Source organism: Girardinichthys multiradiatus, chromosome Y, assembly GCF_021462225.1.
Source record: "Girardinichthys multiradiatus isolate DD_20200921_A chromosome Y, DD_fGirMul_XY1, whole genome shotgun sequence".
Lineage (NCBI taxonomy): Eukaryota > Metazoa > Chordata > Actinopteri > Cyprinodontiformes > Goodeidae > Girardinichthys > Girardinichthys multiradiatus.
The window spans coordinates 40,051,796-40,066,427 of NC_061818.1; the positions used below are offsets into that span (position 1 = coordinate 40,051,796).

At 40.9% G+C, this 14,632-nt stretch overlaps 2 protein-coding genes across 9 annotated transcripts; one reads left to right on the plus strand and one right to left on the minus strand.

The window, feature by feature from the left end:
- Nucleotides 1–547: 547 nt before the first annotated feature.
- On the minus strand, nucleotides 548–10,003 carry LOC124863894. Of its 2 annotated transcripts, none has more exons than XM_047358433.1 (4): nucleotides 9,556–10,003; nucleotides 7,101–7,818; nucleotides 4,043–4,206; nucleotides 548–1,878 (listed from the first exon to the last, which is right to left on the minus strand). In XM_047358433.1, the coding sequence occupies exons 2-4, from the start codon at nucleotides 7,794–7,796 to the stop codon at nucleotides 954–956; spliced, it is 1,785 nt and encodes a 594-aa protein (XP_047214389.1). In that variant the 5' UTR covers nucleotides 7,797–7,818; nucleotides 9,556–10,003; the 3' UTR covers nucleotides 548–953. The 2 variants fall into 2 exon arrangements, with proteins under 2 accessions (XP_047214389.1, XP_047214388.1); XM_047358432.1 differs by lacking the exon at nucleotides 9,556–10,003 and adding an exon at nucleotides 8,907–9,432.
- LOC124863895 lies at nucleotides 7,825–14,632 on the plus strand. Of its 7 annotated transcripts, XR_007037211.1 has the most exons (8): nucleotides 12,016–12,591; nucleotides 12,688–12,738; nucleotides 12,939–13,000; nucleotides 13,228–13,295; nucleotides 13,395–13,414; nucleotides 13,506–13,656; nucleotides 14,251–14,420; nucleotides 14,507–14,632. XR_007037211.1 is itself a non-coding variant. In XM_047358438.1 (7 exons), exons 3-7 carry the CDS (start codon nucleotides 12,736–12,738, stop codon nucleotides 14,461–14,463), a joined length of 654 nt encoding a protein of 217 aa, XP_047214394.1. In that variant the 5' UTR covers nucleotides 7,825–8,253; nucleotides 12,547–12,591; nucleotides 12,688–12,735; the 3' UTR covers nucleotides 14,464–14,632. The 7 variants fall into 7 exon arrangements, 5 of the variants coding, with proteins under 5 accessions (XP_047214394.1, XP_047214393.1, XP_047214391.1 ...); XM_047358438.1 differs by adding an exon at nucleotides 7,825–8,253 and having other exon boundaries at nucleotides 12,547–12,591; nucleotides 13,228–13,414; nucleotides 14,213–14,632; XR_007037210.1 differs by having other exon boundaries at nucleotides 13,506–14,420.

Sequence of the window (14,632 nt, forward strand, 5' to 3'; positions counted from 1 at the left end):
CATTTTCTTTGCATGGTTACTGACTCTGCAACAACCACTTTCCCATCCTGCAGAACAGAACCCGGCCATAGTTTCTGTCTGATCCAAAAATAAAGTTTCTGATATTTTTCCACCTCAGTAAAAAACAGAAATAATCAAATAATTAATTAAAATGCATTTTAGCTTGGAGAGAGAAACACTGGATTTATATCGGAAATAATCAGTTGTTTCTATCAAGCTTCTCTGGACGGAAGCTGAACATTAAATGTTATTTTTGTAACTATTCTGATCAAGTCAAACCATTTCAAACCATCAAAAGTGTTATAAAGTGCTGAGGAAATCATAAAATGATTAAGAAGAGCTGGGTTGCAGACCAGCGGCATTGTTAGGGTCTGGAAACATGGAGGGCTTTAGCCCAGACTTCTCCTTACTCCCCTTCCTCTTTAAAAAGAACTCTTTACAGTCTGGATTTATGCAATTTCCTTGCCATGTTTATCCGTCACCCGCAGCACAGCTGGTACCACCTTCAACTTGAGACTAAATTAGTAAATCAAAACAGAAACATGAATTTAATGTCTCCACAGTTTTATTGATGGATACATCGCTGCTGAAGGACAGTTTCAGAACATCGGTGCAAAGCAAACGGCTGTAACTCAGTGGTCGCGATCCAGAGGCCAGCAGATGCTGCAGAGTTCTGTGGGTCGTGTTTAGGAGAACATGATCATCCTGATCAATGAGACCAACATCACTCTGCAGTTTGAGCCGAACAGCTCACCTTTGACCCCTGGTACAGAGACGGCTTCAAGCCACTGAAGTCAGGAGAGAAGCTCACTGCTGGAAGCTAACTTTGTGTTCAACAGTTAAAGAAACGAGCAGAGCACTTAACCCTATAAACTGAACAAAGAGTATTTAAAGCAATCACTTCCTATAACCTGTCTGAACTGATCTATACCAGGATGTTGTCCTCTTCTGGATCAGCCGTTAAAAGACGGAAACACGTCACCAAAAACAGCCTTGAACATCTTAAACAATGGAGAGTGTGTGGAGCGGATTGTTTCTGGTAGAACGGTCATGCCTGTGTTGTCCACGGTGTAGGCGTACTGCCACTTCAGATAATTCTCCTCCATCCTGGTTCCACTGGGTGATTTTCCCAGGCAAGCAGCCAGGTGGACGGTGGCTTCATACCCTGAGATAAAGAGCACCAGAGACGAGGCCAAGGTGACCACAAAGAAGGGCACTCTGCCAAACCCTGGGGCAAGGTATGGGATGAGATACCGGTTGGCTGCTGGTGCACCAAAATTATTTTCTAGAGCAATGAAATATTCAAAGGCCTTATCATTTGACGTTCCTACAGGACTCACCATGATTTTAGGGATAAGTCCAGTGTTTCTCATGGAGTTCCAGTAGTTTGGCAGATTGAATGTCGTATGAGCTTCAGGAGAAAATGGGCATTCTAGCTGTTTGGCGCACCCAAACAGCCTGTGGTGAGGCTGGATGGCTCCTGTAGCGATGCTATAGGCTGCTTCAGGAAACAGGAGGCAGTTCCAGGGAGAATACAGCAGGACGTCTGTGATGGACGTCAGAGGCAGCAGACATAAGGCAGGTATCATGAAGTTCTCAATCTCTCCATGAGCTAAGAAGACCAGCTCAATCTTCTTCTTCTTCCGATCTTTCTCCTTCTTCTTCTCCCCCTCCTCATTCAGCCTTTGTTGGATAGAGTAGAAAAGATCTACCAGATTGAAGAAGTCCACGGACTCTGCGTTGTGGATCAGCCACTCTTTAACTACCTGATCAGTAGCGTGTTTAATTGCATACTCAATTAACTCTTTCTTCTCATTTTGGCTCCTGTCCTTCTTCTGGATGATAAATTTAATTCTGGCCAACTTCTGAAGAGCTTCTCTGCAAAAAGATTTAAAGAAACCGTAAATCTCTGTACATTTTTGACAGATTCCTATTTAAATTCACATTTTTACATTTTATATTCTTGCACCCTCTGGTGGTAAAAAATAGAACTCATTTTAATTCAGCATGCATTAATATTTTCAGGGTTTATCAAGGTAATCAGTTCAAAACCTTCCAGTTTGCACAAAGCTACCACACATTCAACCATTTCAGGATTTAACCCTTATATTCCCACTTTAATATTTAAATTATTAAGCACAAATAATGAAGTTATGGCATAAAATGGATCTGCAGGAGGATGCAGCTTCACAGTCCCGAAAAGCTGAAAGATCAGCGATAACATCGATGTGATTGCATCTGTATTACTCATGTAGAACCAGATGCTCCCTCATATCTTGGTTGTCGAGACTTCCTCACTGACTTCCATCAAACCTGATTATTTATCTCACTGTCACCAGTGTATGCATTCTGTGGTGTTTTACTTGGAAGAGAAGCGATGTCTGATGATTTTATTGTGTTCAAACAGCTTCAATCATTTTCCCATCAAAGACCGTTCCATAAATTCTTGTATATCTTGGAGCCATAGGGCTATGGAGGGCACCCCAAGCGGTTTTAGTGTAGTTGTTTTCCAGCAGCAGATCAGCAGGTCTTGCAGCGATGGACTTGGTGCTCTCGCTCCACTTGGTGCATCTGGAAGAAGACCTCTTTTGTTAGCCCTGTGCACAACCAGCACGCAGTTTGTTTTTTAGTCAAGCTGTTGGTAGTTTCTGCGAGGGCGGAGCAACCGTGGTCTGCAAAAGAAAAATTAGCACTGGTGCCCCCCAGGGATGTGTTCTCTCCCCACTCCTCTTCTCCCTCTATACAAATGACTGGACCTGAGTGGACCCATCTGTGAAACTCCTGAAGTGTGCAGATGACACCACTGTTATTGGACTAATCCATGGCAATGATGAGTCTGCATACAGACAGGAGGTAGACCGGCTGGTACCCTAGAACCACCTGGAACTTAACCCATTCAAGACTGTGGAGATGATGGTGGACTTCCAGAGAACACCACCCCCACTGCCTCTCCTCATCATCCTCAACAACACTGTGCCTACCGTGGATCACTTCTGGTTCCTAGGAACCACCCTTTCTTAGGACCTGAGATGGTCCTCACACATAGACACTATTTAGAAGAAGGCTCAGCAGAGACTGTACTTCCTACAGCAACTCAAAAAGTCCAACCTTCCCCAGGAGCTGCTGGTCATCTTCTCCACTGCCATCGTTCAGTCTGTCCTGTCTTCATCCATCTCAGTGTGGTTTGGTTCATCCACAAAACAGGACAGGTCCAGACTGCAACGACCAATCAGGTCTGCAGAGAGGATCATCAAAGCTCATCATCACTCTGTCTAGGACTTGTACAGGTCCAGGGTCAGGATAAGGGCAGCTAACATCTCTGCAGACCCCACACACCCTGGACCCAAATTCTTTAGACGTTTACCTTCAGGGTAGAGCTACAGATAAAGTTTCTTCCCCCAAGATGTCTCTCTGATGAACAGTCAGAGAACCCAGATCCATACCAGACAGAATAGCATTAATTCAATTGTCTTTCACATTTGTAAAAACCCTGTAAACATATTTACAAAAATGTTTTTCGATTTTTACCAGGTTTGTGTCACAAACTTGGTGAATAAAGCAGACTCTGAAGTAGTCACATGGCTCCAATAAAGGTCGTAAAAATGCAGGAATTTCCTGCATCAGCCTAAAACGAAGATGGTTAAACCAGCTGGAGAACAGATCAAATTACTACTGATTACAAATGAAATTGCCTTCATAACAGAATGCTTGGTTTAATACTGATATGACCGTAAGGTAAATAAATGTGGTGTAGATGGAAGTCGATGGGGCATTTCTGGCTACTAAGATGATAATAGTGAATTTCTGGTTTAAGATAAAAAATACTAATGTAATTAAATACATTTTCTTCATAAACTTTGATTATGATCCATTCTTTGGGGTTAATATCCCTAATGATGGGATTTCACAGTAATTTAAAGAGTCCACAACGGCTCAAACAAGCCGTTCCAGTTTTATTACAGCTACCTAATCTCAGATTGAACATTTAAAACATATTTTGCTTTATTTCAACGTTTCGCAGCACATTGTGTTCTTTTCATACCTTATTTTCTGCAGCTCTTCCTCCATCTCCTCAGCGGATCTCCGTATGGCCTTGGCATTTTCCCTCAGGGTCTTACTGGCTTCGGTCTCAATGTTGTCAAGGTTCTGGCAGTCACTGACCAGCTCAGGAACAGAGAACAAGAGTCCAACTGCTCCACCTGCAGCCTGAACACAACACAACCTCCAAGTTTATCTCTGGAAAAGAAATTTAATTACAGATAAACACCAATAACTTTGTTTCACTCATTAAGCAAAATTTCAACAAAAACGTGTTTTCTAGCTGAGGAAGAAGTTAGGACACCCTGCCCCCTAACATCTAGTCTTACCACCTTCAGTGAGAAGCTTCCTGTCTCCATCCACCATCTCTCACATCAGTCTGAGGGAGCTTTGTTCCACTCCTGAGTTTTAACTGGGAGATGTTTTAGGGGTTTGTTGCAGCCCCCTTAAGGTCACCCCAACATCTCAATAAAATTAAGATCGGAGCTTTGACTAGGCCCAGAACTTTCCAGTTCCACTTCTCAGCCAGTCCTTGGTGGATTCACTGGGGTGTTTGGGGTCATTGTTGTGTTCCAGGGTCCAGTTCTGCTTCAGCTTTAATGTTTTTACAGATGGTCTCACCTTTTCTTTTTACACCTTTGGTCCGCGGAGTTCATGGAGGATACGATGATGGTGAGCTGGACAGGTCCTGCTGCAGCAAAGCATCCTCAAACCATGACACTTCCACCTCCAAGCTTCACAGCTGGTATGAGGTTATTTTACTAGAACGTTGTTTTAGCTTGTTCAAAGAACATTGTTCCAGAAGACCTGGTTTTTGTCCAAGTTCTTTCTGGCAAACCTTAGTCTGGCCTTAAATGTTTCTTGTTAAGGAAAGGTTTCCTCCTTGCACACCTCCCATGGAATAAAAACCAGTACCATCTCTCTTTCTGCTTGGACAGACGTGCACTTTCACATCAACAACAGCAGGACCCAGCTATAGGTCTGTGACATTTAAGGGTTTCTGGGGACTTCCTCTTCATCTTGATGTCTGCTTTTAAGGTAAGCATACATGGACAACCAGACCAGAGGCTTCAAGTATAAAAGAGTTTACACTAAAAGTTGGCATAGCGACAAATTTTGAAAAGTGTGACAAAAAAATGAGATGTCTAAAATCGTGCGTATGCATGTTTTTGACCACTTTTGCTTCATACATCTTAATTTGAGTAAAATGGAGCAGCAGCCGGTGCCACCTGGACCAACCTCTCCCCGGCCATAAAAACATATGCAACTTGGTTCAATACATGAAAGGCTTTCGCCTTGTGTCCAAATAACTATGGCAAATGTGGTCAGTAAAGCAACAAAGTGTCATAATCCACCTGTGTCAGGTTTTTAAGTTTGTTTCTTTCTCTGCACAGCCTGGTTCTTCTCGGTTCACTCAGGTTATTAGATTATTTCTGTTTAGTTTTTGTTGCTTCCTGTGTTAGATGTGTTCAGTTTATATTTCCTTATAGATCTGGTTTCCCCTTGTTTATGTCCTTTAGTTTAGTCTCATATTTTTCTGTTCAGTTAGAGATATCCTGTTACCTCCCTGCTCTCCTGCTCATATGTTTTAATTAGTCATTCTCTCGCTGTATTGTTTAGCCTCCCCTGTTCCCAGCTGTCTCACAATCTCCAGATCAGCTCCCCTCCTTGTTCATTGGTCCACACTTCACTTCCCTCAGTATTTAAGTTCCCTTGTTTTCACTGTTCACCTCCGGTTCCTCTTGATATCATCTTTGCTGTTTCCTGAGACCTACCCTGTGTGTGCTACCCTGTTGCTGCCCTGCCATGTCCAGCCTGTCTGTAAGTCTGCCGTTTATCTATATTAAGATTAAAGCTGAAAGAAATTTAAACTTCACAGTGGTCTACGTTGTTCTCATATTAACAGAATCATATAGTGAGCTAGAATTAATAAAATGTTCATTAAAAATACAAAAAAACCTGTTGTTAAGCTGCTTATTATCTTTGGTAATGTATGTCGGAGGCTTGAAATCAGTCTTAACAGTTTTCCATAATTTTAAATGAGTTTAAAGGAGGTTCTGAAAGAAAATATGCAGACTTTGCATTTCTTTTAGCCCCAGTGCATTTATTGTGGAGCTTCCTAAAACATTCCAGTCTGAGCTGGCAGCTTCTTTTCTGGCTTGGGTCCACACCACCTGACGCTCAGGGAATACATATCAGGGTGAACCAAGGATCTTCATGACCTTTAACTCTATATTTTATGAATGGAGCATATTTATCAATGATTTTACCAAAAACACTGATGAATAATTCTCTTGCGTTTTTTTTTTAACATCTGGAATAAGACAAAGGCTATCCCAAAATATGTACAGATCTTAAAGATCTTACAGATCCTATAGATGGACAGAAAAATGTCTCCTTTTGGTTTTGGGAGTTTTTATGCTTTTACTGTAGATGCACAGTGATTGCTGAAGTCATTAGGAAATATGGAAACATGTATATTTATGAGGATGGTTTGTCAGAATAAAATGAAGTAAAGTTGAGTTACCTTCAGATTTGGCCCCGTAGGACAGTCAACTATTTGAAAAAAGGTAAATGTGTTTAAAGTCATTGGACACTAACCAGTTCAGGTTTAAGTCTCCAATTACTAAGACTTTATTCAAGTTTAGCTACAAGTCATCTGCAATGTTTTGAAGATCTCAAGATTAGGAGCTAAGAGTTCTGCTTTCTTACTAAAGTTGACAGAAACATTTAAATGAAACACATCTGTTTTTTTTATTCCCTGCTGGGAATTACAAAAAATAGCAGAACCAGCACCAGCTGGGGGGAGTGGTGCCCTAGTGGTTAGAGAGCAGGACGTTTGCATCCCAGAGAGGCCGCAAGCTCCCCGGTTCGAAACTCAGCTACACTGCCGCTCTGGGTCCCTGAACAAGATCCTTAGCCCCTGAATGCTCCCCAGGCGCTGCACAATGGCAGCCCACTGCTCCCTAAGGGATGGAGGCTCAAGTTAAATGTAGAGGACAATTTAGTTACAATTGCAATGACAAATAAAGATTATAACTAGTGTTGTAGGTCTTACTCACACATCCAACTGCTGCTGATGCTGCTTTTTTCCCCACAGAAGAAGCCACTTTCTTGCCTCCCTGTCGAGCCGCCAGGAGCAGAGCTTGTACAATGATGGTGGCACTTGCTGCCAGCAGAACTTCATTGGCCATAATCCTCCTGGAGATGTTGAATTGTGGAAGCCTGAAAACCTTTCCGATCCTGACACTGTGGGAGAGACTCAGTCCATGTCGTCTGGCCTCTGATCTCAGGAGTGCCTCCATAATGTTGGCATCATCATCGCCATCACAGGAACTGGAGGCTTGACCTTGCACTGACTTCAGAGGCTTCATGAGGTCTTTTATTTCTTGTTCCAGACTCTGTAGCTTGTCCAGTATCTGTTTGGCTTCGTTCATGATGTCTTTGGTCTTGCTGGCGCTGTAAGCCTCAGAACCGACGCTGGTCAGCAGACTGGTCCCTGAAGCCACAGCCCCAACTGCTCCCACTGTAGCCAGAACAGGCAGCGCTATTCCTCCGGTCAGAACCGTTAACACTCCTGCCGCAGTCATGGCAGCTGCTCCCCCTACCGACACTGAGCTGCCAACAACTTTGGTCACATTGGCAGCCTTCACAGCTTCTTCCAGCTCATCCGACAGTCTGCTCAACTTCTTTGCACAACTTTTCTGTAGATCGACCCACTCATTGATTTTGGTAACAAGAACATCTGAATCATCCATGACTGTTGAGAGGACAGAAGATCTGCAACAAGAACAGGAAACTGTTACAGAGCAAGTTGGAGGAAAGGAAACATCTGAAGAAGGAGCTAAGATCAAGCTTTACATTTAACTTCCTGTGATCTGAGGCCATCAGACAGTAACTCAATGACCAACTCAATGTTCATGGCAAGTCTCTGAATGCTGAAGCATTTTCTGAGCTGAGTCAGGACCTGCATGGTGCAGCTAATAGGAGATATATCTGTATTTATTAAGATTCCAGCAAGTTTGCTGTTCTGGAGCTTCCATGTGTGGTGGAAACATTTCTGAAAACTATTTGAAGTCCCTCATTCTGCAGAGAGAAAGATTATCCCCAAGTGGAAAACATATCAGACAGCTGCCAATCTTCCCTGGAGATTCCCAGGGCGTGAAACTCAGAGAAATGACCAAACTCCTAGGAGCTCCACCTTAGACTCAACAGGTACAGTTGGCAGGTTAAAGGTTGAAGTTCACCCCGAGGTCAGGCTGGTTTATTTTAATCAGTCATAATGAAATATTCCAGAACCATTATGGCACAGGAGCTGAGCCATGTGATGCCTGCTGCTTATCAGAACCAAACAGTACTAAAAACAGCTCCCAGTGAGCTCAGCTTCTCCTCATCTCTCTCTGGAAGAATGCAGAACTGAGCCAAAGAGTCCGGTCATAGCTGGGTCAACATGAAAAATGTCCCCCTGACCTCCAACCTGCTTTATCATAGATTATTTTAACAATGAGACGAAGCTGAAGATTTTTCCTCTTTAACTTAGTGTTTGAAAAGTAAACCGGAAATAAAAGTTTCTGATTGGTCAGTAGTGTAAAACAAAATATATAATTTCTCATTTTCTTTATCCACCACTAGAGGCGCTGCACCTACTTCTATGTAGCAATCAGAACCAAAAACACACGGAGAGCTTCGATGGGTGCAGTAGAGTCACATTTACTTCATCCGAAACCAAGTTGGAATGCACCACAATACACCGTGAAAAGTAAAAATAAAAATAAAATACATCTGCTTAGGTGCTTTTGTTTGACACAAAACATAGATACATTACATAAATGCAGACTTCACAAAGTAATACATCTCTAAACATGTACCTCGCTCCGCTGTCCAAGGGATGCAAAGTGTTTATGCTGGTAAAGTTGTGCCGCTAGGAAGCCTTGAGCTGTTTTCTGACAAACGTGCCCTACTAGTTCAGAGTCACAAAGATGAAGCACATCCTCCTCTTCTTCTAGTCTGCAAGATAATTCAGCCTCAAGTACTGACTGACAGGAGGAGACCGGGGTCTCTAAAGACTAAAAGTGGGCGTTTCTCAACCTGTAGACGTTCCGTGATTGGTTGGCTTTATGTCCTCTGTTTTTCACAGAGGTGTAAATACAGAGCTAACCTGCATGAAGTTGTATGGAGAAGCGCAGAATGAACGTAACGCAATTATCAGTCATTAAGTTAATTTTCGAAATTATATTTTTAATGTTGTCAGTGTGTATTATGAAGCCTACATGTACAAATGTGTATGTAAGGAAAGTACAGGTCAAAAGTACAGGTTTAAAATGTAAGTGAAGAAAGGTAATCTATTGTTCTTATGTTTCAAACGTGATAATGTCACGATGCAGTTTTGGTGTGGACCAAAGTGCTAACAAGGGCTTGGATGCAGCAATTCAAAACAGTCTTCAGCTTTATTCAAAGGATTCCAAAAAACATAATGAAAACACTGCAGGTACAAACATGAGTGAATTCAAAACTTACATGTGTACTCCTTGCAGGAACGAAGCAAACACAGAACTAAGTCCTGGTGTAGCGAGCGGGCAGAACAGAGAGTGAATGAACAGAGGAACCAGCAGGGAACAAAGAGCACAGACCAATTCATATACAGCAGGATGTGAGAGGAGAACTAAGGACAGATAATCCAAAAAAACACAGAACAGGAGACAGGGAGGCCGAAGGGACAAATGGAACAGATTAACCACTAAGGAGAAACACAGACCCAAGCAGAACAGGAGACTACAGTAAAATAACCAAAACAAAAGAAATCTAAAATAACCAGAAGATAGAAGAAACAGAGGAATCTGGAAGGAACAGGAAAAACAACAGAAACCTAAGGCCTAAGAAAAAAGGGACCATAAAGAAACCCTGACTACAAAAGCAAACACTGAAAGAATAAACTGAGAATGAAGCAGGAGAAATGATGATTAGAATAAAAATAAACGGTAACTAAAGCTAACCTGTTAAAGGAGGAACTGGAGAATAAAGATAAACAGAAGAAACGGAGCTAAGAGGAACCATGAATGTAAAGGGAACAGAAACTGAGTAATTAACAACTAAAAGAAGAAAACTAATGATGAGAGGAGAACAGACAGGGAGGCAAAAGGAAACCAGAATTGTCAGAACACAAAGTGATGAACAAGAATACAAAACTTCAAACAAGAAACATCTAGTAAAACAAAAACACCAAACCACAAAGTCCAAAATCTCACATCCTGACAGATCGTAGCGACACCAATCAGTGAAGTCAACGAGTGAAAAATATAAAATAAAAAGACTAGTTATGCTACTTTCAAAGTTATTTATACTTAAAAAATTAACACATTGGAGAGACATGGACCATAAACGTCTTAATGTATTGTGTTGAGGTATATTACTAGAATGTCACCATAGCAAAAATACACCTACAGGTCCTTCTCAAAATATTAGCATATTGTGATAAAGTTCATTATTTTCCATAATGTCATGATGAAAATTTAACATTCATATATTTTAGATTCATTGCACACTAACTGAAATATTTCAGGTCTTTTATTGTCTTAATACGGATGATTTTGGCATACAGCTCATGAAAACCCAAAATTCCTATCTCACAAAATTAGCATATCATTAAAAGGGTCTCTAAACGAGCTATGAACCTAATCATCTGAATCAACGAGTTAACTCTAAACACCTGCAAAAGATTCCTGAGGCCTTTAAAACTCCCAGCCTGGTTCATCACTCAAAACCCCAATCATGGGTAAGACTGCCGACCTGACTGCTGTCCAGAAGGCCACTATTGACACCCTCAAGCAAGAGGGTAAGACACAGAAAGACATTTCTGAACGAATAGGCTGTTCCCAGAGTGCTGTATCAAGGCACCTCAGTGGGAAGTCTGTGGGAAGGAAAAAGTGTGGCAGAAAACGCTGCACAACGAGAAGAGGTGATCGGACCCTGAGGAAGATTGTGGAGAAGGGCCGATTCCAGACCTTGGGGGACCTACGGAAGCAGTGGACTGAGTCTGGAGTAGAAACATCCAGAGCCACCGTGCACAGGCGTGTGCAGGAAATGGGCTACAGGTGCCGCATTCCCCAGACCTGGGCTACAGAGAAGCAGCACTGGACTGTTGCTCAGTGGTCCAAAGTACTTTTTTCGGATGAAAGCAAATTCTGCATGTCATTCGGAAATCAAGGTGCCAGAGTCTGGAGGAAGACTGGGGAGAAGGAAATGCCAAAATGCCAGAAGTCCAGTGTCAAGTACCCACAGTCAGTGATGGTCTGGGGTGCCGTGTCAGCTGCTGGTGTTGGTCCACTGTGTTTTATCAAGGGCAGGGTCAATGCAGCTAGCTATCAGGAGATTTTGGAGCACTTCATGCTTCCATCTGCTGAAAAGCTTTATGGAGATGAAGATTTCATTTTTCAGCACAACCTGGCACCTGCTCACAGTGCCAAAACCACTGGTAAATGGTTTATTGACCATGGTATCACTGTGCTCAATTGGCCTGCCAACTCTCCTGACCTGAACCCCATAGAGAATCTGTGGGATATTGTGAAGAGAACGTTGAGAGACTCAAGACCCAACACTCTGGATGAGCTAAAGGCCGCTATCGAAGCATCCTGGGCCTCCATAAGACCTCAGCAGTGCCACAGGCTGATTGCATTCATGCCACGCCGCATTGAAGCAGTCATTTCTGCCAAAGGATTCCTGACCAAGTATTGAGTGCATAACTGTACATGATTATTTGAAGGTTGACGTTTTTTGTATTAAAAACACTTTTATTTTATTGGTTGGGTGAAATATGCTAATTTTGTGAGATAGGAATTTTGGGTTTTCATGAGCTGTATGCCAAAATCATCCGTATTAAGACAATAAAAGACCTGAAATATTTCCGTTAGTGTGCAATGAATCTAAAATATATGAATGTTAAATTTTCATCATTACATTATGGAAAATAATGAACTTCATCACAATATGCTAATTTTTTTAGAAGGACCTGTATGTGTAGAAAGTTTTGTATCATAACGTAGCTTAGCTACATGAATTTGGCTGGTATGTTGCATTTTGCGGATGAATTAATATTGAATATATATATTTCTTGTATTAACTAAACATAGTTTTGTAAATTTTGAGATGTGTGTAGTATTGATATCAAAATTGGGTTTTGTGGGGACTTGCAACTGGAAAGTCGCCATTTTGTAATCACAGTCTTTGACTATGGGACCACAAGAAAGAAGTGTTAGATGGCATTGGAGAACATTACAGAATTTCAACAGACTGTCACGTAAAGTTGATATTAAACTAAATATTTCAAAATAATTTTCTATAAAACCCCTTTCTTTTGTTGTTTTGTGTTGCTTGATCCGTTCCAAAAAAGTTACATGAAAAATGTTTGAGTTGGGCGTGTTCATAAGACCATTGCTTGACTTGTGTCAAACAATGTAAGAAGGTGTTAAATTTGTTTTCTCTTAACTTCTCTTTCGCAATATATGTCAAAAGCTGTGTCCTGGACTGTGGACACAGTTTACCACTGAGGACATTAAGGTATGTGTGCTGATTTGCCACAGTTTTTGTTTTTAATACTGAAATGTGGTTTGTATTGCTGTAAAATATACTACGTTTTTTTCAACTTAACTCTAGGATGTTCCCAGACAAGGACTGTCCCATAACTGTGGCATTTTCACATTGATGGTAAGTGCTGTTTCAAGCAATGCTTGTACATGACTATTTCAGTTTCATAATATGATAATAGTTTTGTTATTATTGCTCTCTCTAGTATGCTTTGTTACATCACTCTTGGTGGGCAGTTCGACTTCACAGAGATACGTAATTATATGTCATTTAAAACTTATTGGTTCGCAAGCTTATATTGTGTTTCTGTCCATAAACAGGCTGACATGCCAACCATTAGGCTATGGTGGTCTGTTCTCCTGCTTGAGAACTTTCCTGCAAGGTAAATGTACAGATCATATGTTGACATGAATGATTAAAAAAATGTCCAGACAATTTAGAAAATGTGTGTTATTGAAAGTCAGAATGTAATGGAAATTAAATCAAAATTACATTGCTGAACTTCAGTGAAAGGATGCAAACTCTGTTCATCAAATGTTTTTTTTTTTTCTTTAAAAATGTAGCTGTGATGGAGTTCAGATGGTTCTAAATTTATTTTGTCTGTTCAAGGTCCACGATTGAGAGACAGTGTTCCAAGAAAAGACTGAAGGCAGCTCATCACCAAAGCGGGCAGACAGGTAGTGTTATGTTTCCTTCTAAAGGATGGATTTTGTATTTCATGCAAATCAATAATTCTCCACCTATTCTTGAGCATTTATCATTTGTTTCCCTTGTAGAAAACAACAGGGAAGAAGAGGTTAGCATTTTGCAGGCACTTATCTACAACAGTCTAAGTGGTTCTTACACAAGAATAAAATTGGTTTTTAGAAAATGTCTTGTTATTTCAGCTACCAGTGGACATATTGTATGAAATACTTCTTGTTGTGCTGGAGAAAGGAGACGCAGCGATGGGAAAATTATCACTGAAATGCAAGCGGTTTCTGGACGTTGTGTCTCAGACATCATTCTACAACAAGGCACATTTCCTGTGGTTGGACAGTACGTAATCGGAAGGTTTAGCATTATTTTTCACATGTTGCTCCTGCACTAACAACATGTAATGTATGGATTATAGCATGTCTGTGTTATTCTGGCATCACACAGTAGTTTGAACTAACATTAAAGACACAGTGCTTCTATGCAAATAGAAAAGATAACCTTTTTTGGATTTGTTTCCATATTAGGACCCTAACAAATGTCATCTTCGTTGTCCTATAATGTTAGGTTTGTCTTCATCAAGACTTTTCATTGAATTTTAATAACTTCAGAGGTTTTGCAGACATAATAAAACAATAAATGAGTCATTGGCCTTAGCTGCACAACATTAAAAAGTGAAAATGTTTTATATGGATCCACAAATTACTTTATTTATAGTTACATTTTTAGTTACATAGTTACATTTTAATCATCAGGCGTTAATTGAAATCTTCTGTCACCAAGGACCTTTGCACTGCATGTTGAATACATTGAGAAAGGGAAAGGCCTTGTCCTTATGCAAGTGCTACTTTGTAAAATGTTGTTTGGTGATTTTAATCATTTCTTTTTACAATTGAAGGTGTCGTTTACGGGAAGAAATTCTCTAAATCATTTCAGGCTGAGTACCGGAAGCCGTACCTCATATCAACCTGTTTAAGTTGTGGAAGCACATTTAAAGATCGTGGTGCAGGTTACTGGGGCAATGGGAAACGAGGACAGCTGAGAGGCTTTTATTCTGAACCCAGTACTCCAGGATACTGCAGACATTTCTGCGCCTTGGATGCAGGGTTAGTTTCCCAGATTCCTCCTGTAATTCCCTCCATCACATGAAGTAACACCCTAATTATACTATGCTATTTGTTTTTATGAATAGATGCTATGAAGACTTTTAAGATATTTGCGACAGAATGTCTTCAAAAGATAAATACTTCAGAACTACACCACCACCAAGTGATGCCTAAACAGGTTTTATGTAAAATAAAGAACATCTTTATCCTCA

What these genes read in the sequence shown, in the direction of transcription:
- LOC124863894 (XM_047358433.1), bottom strand. Translation starts at nt 7,796, where the DNA reads ATGGATGATTCAGATGTTCTTGTTACCAAAATCAATGAGTGGGTCGAT. An exon ending in CATCAGCAGCAGTTGGATGT is followed by an intron (nt 4,207 to 7,100) that starts GTGAGTAAGACC and finishes TGTTGTGTTCAG; the next exon opens with GCTGCAGGTGGAGCAGTTGG. An exon ending in GAAGAGCTGCAGAAAATAAG is followed by an intron (nt 1,879 to 4,042) that starts GTATGAAAAGAA and finishes ATCTTTTTGCAG; the next exon opens with AGAAGCTCTTCAGAAGTTGG.
- LOC124863895 (XM_047358434.1), top strand. Translation starts at nt 12,825, where the DNA reads ATGCTTTGTTACATCACTCTTGGTGGGCAGTTCGACTTCACAGAGATA. An exon ending in CTTGAGAACTTTCCTGCAAG is followed by an intron (nt 13,001 to 13,227) that starts GTAAATGTACAG and finishes TGTCTGTTCAAG; the next exon opens with GTCCACGATTGAGAGACAGT. An exon ending in AAAACAACAGGGAAGAAGAG is followed by an intron (nt 13,415 to 13,505) that starts GTTAGCATTTTG and finishes TTGTTATTTCAG; the next exon opens with CTACCAGTGGACATATTGTA.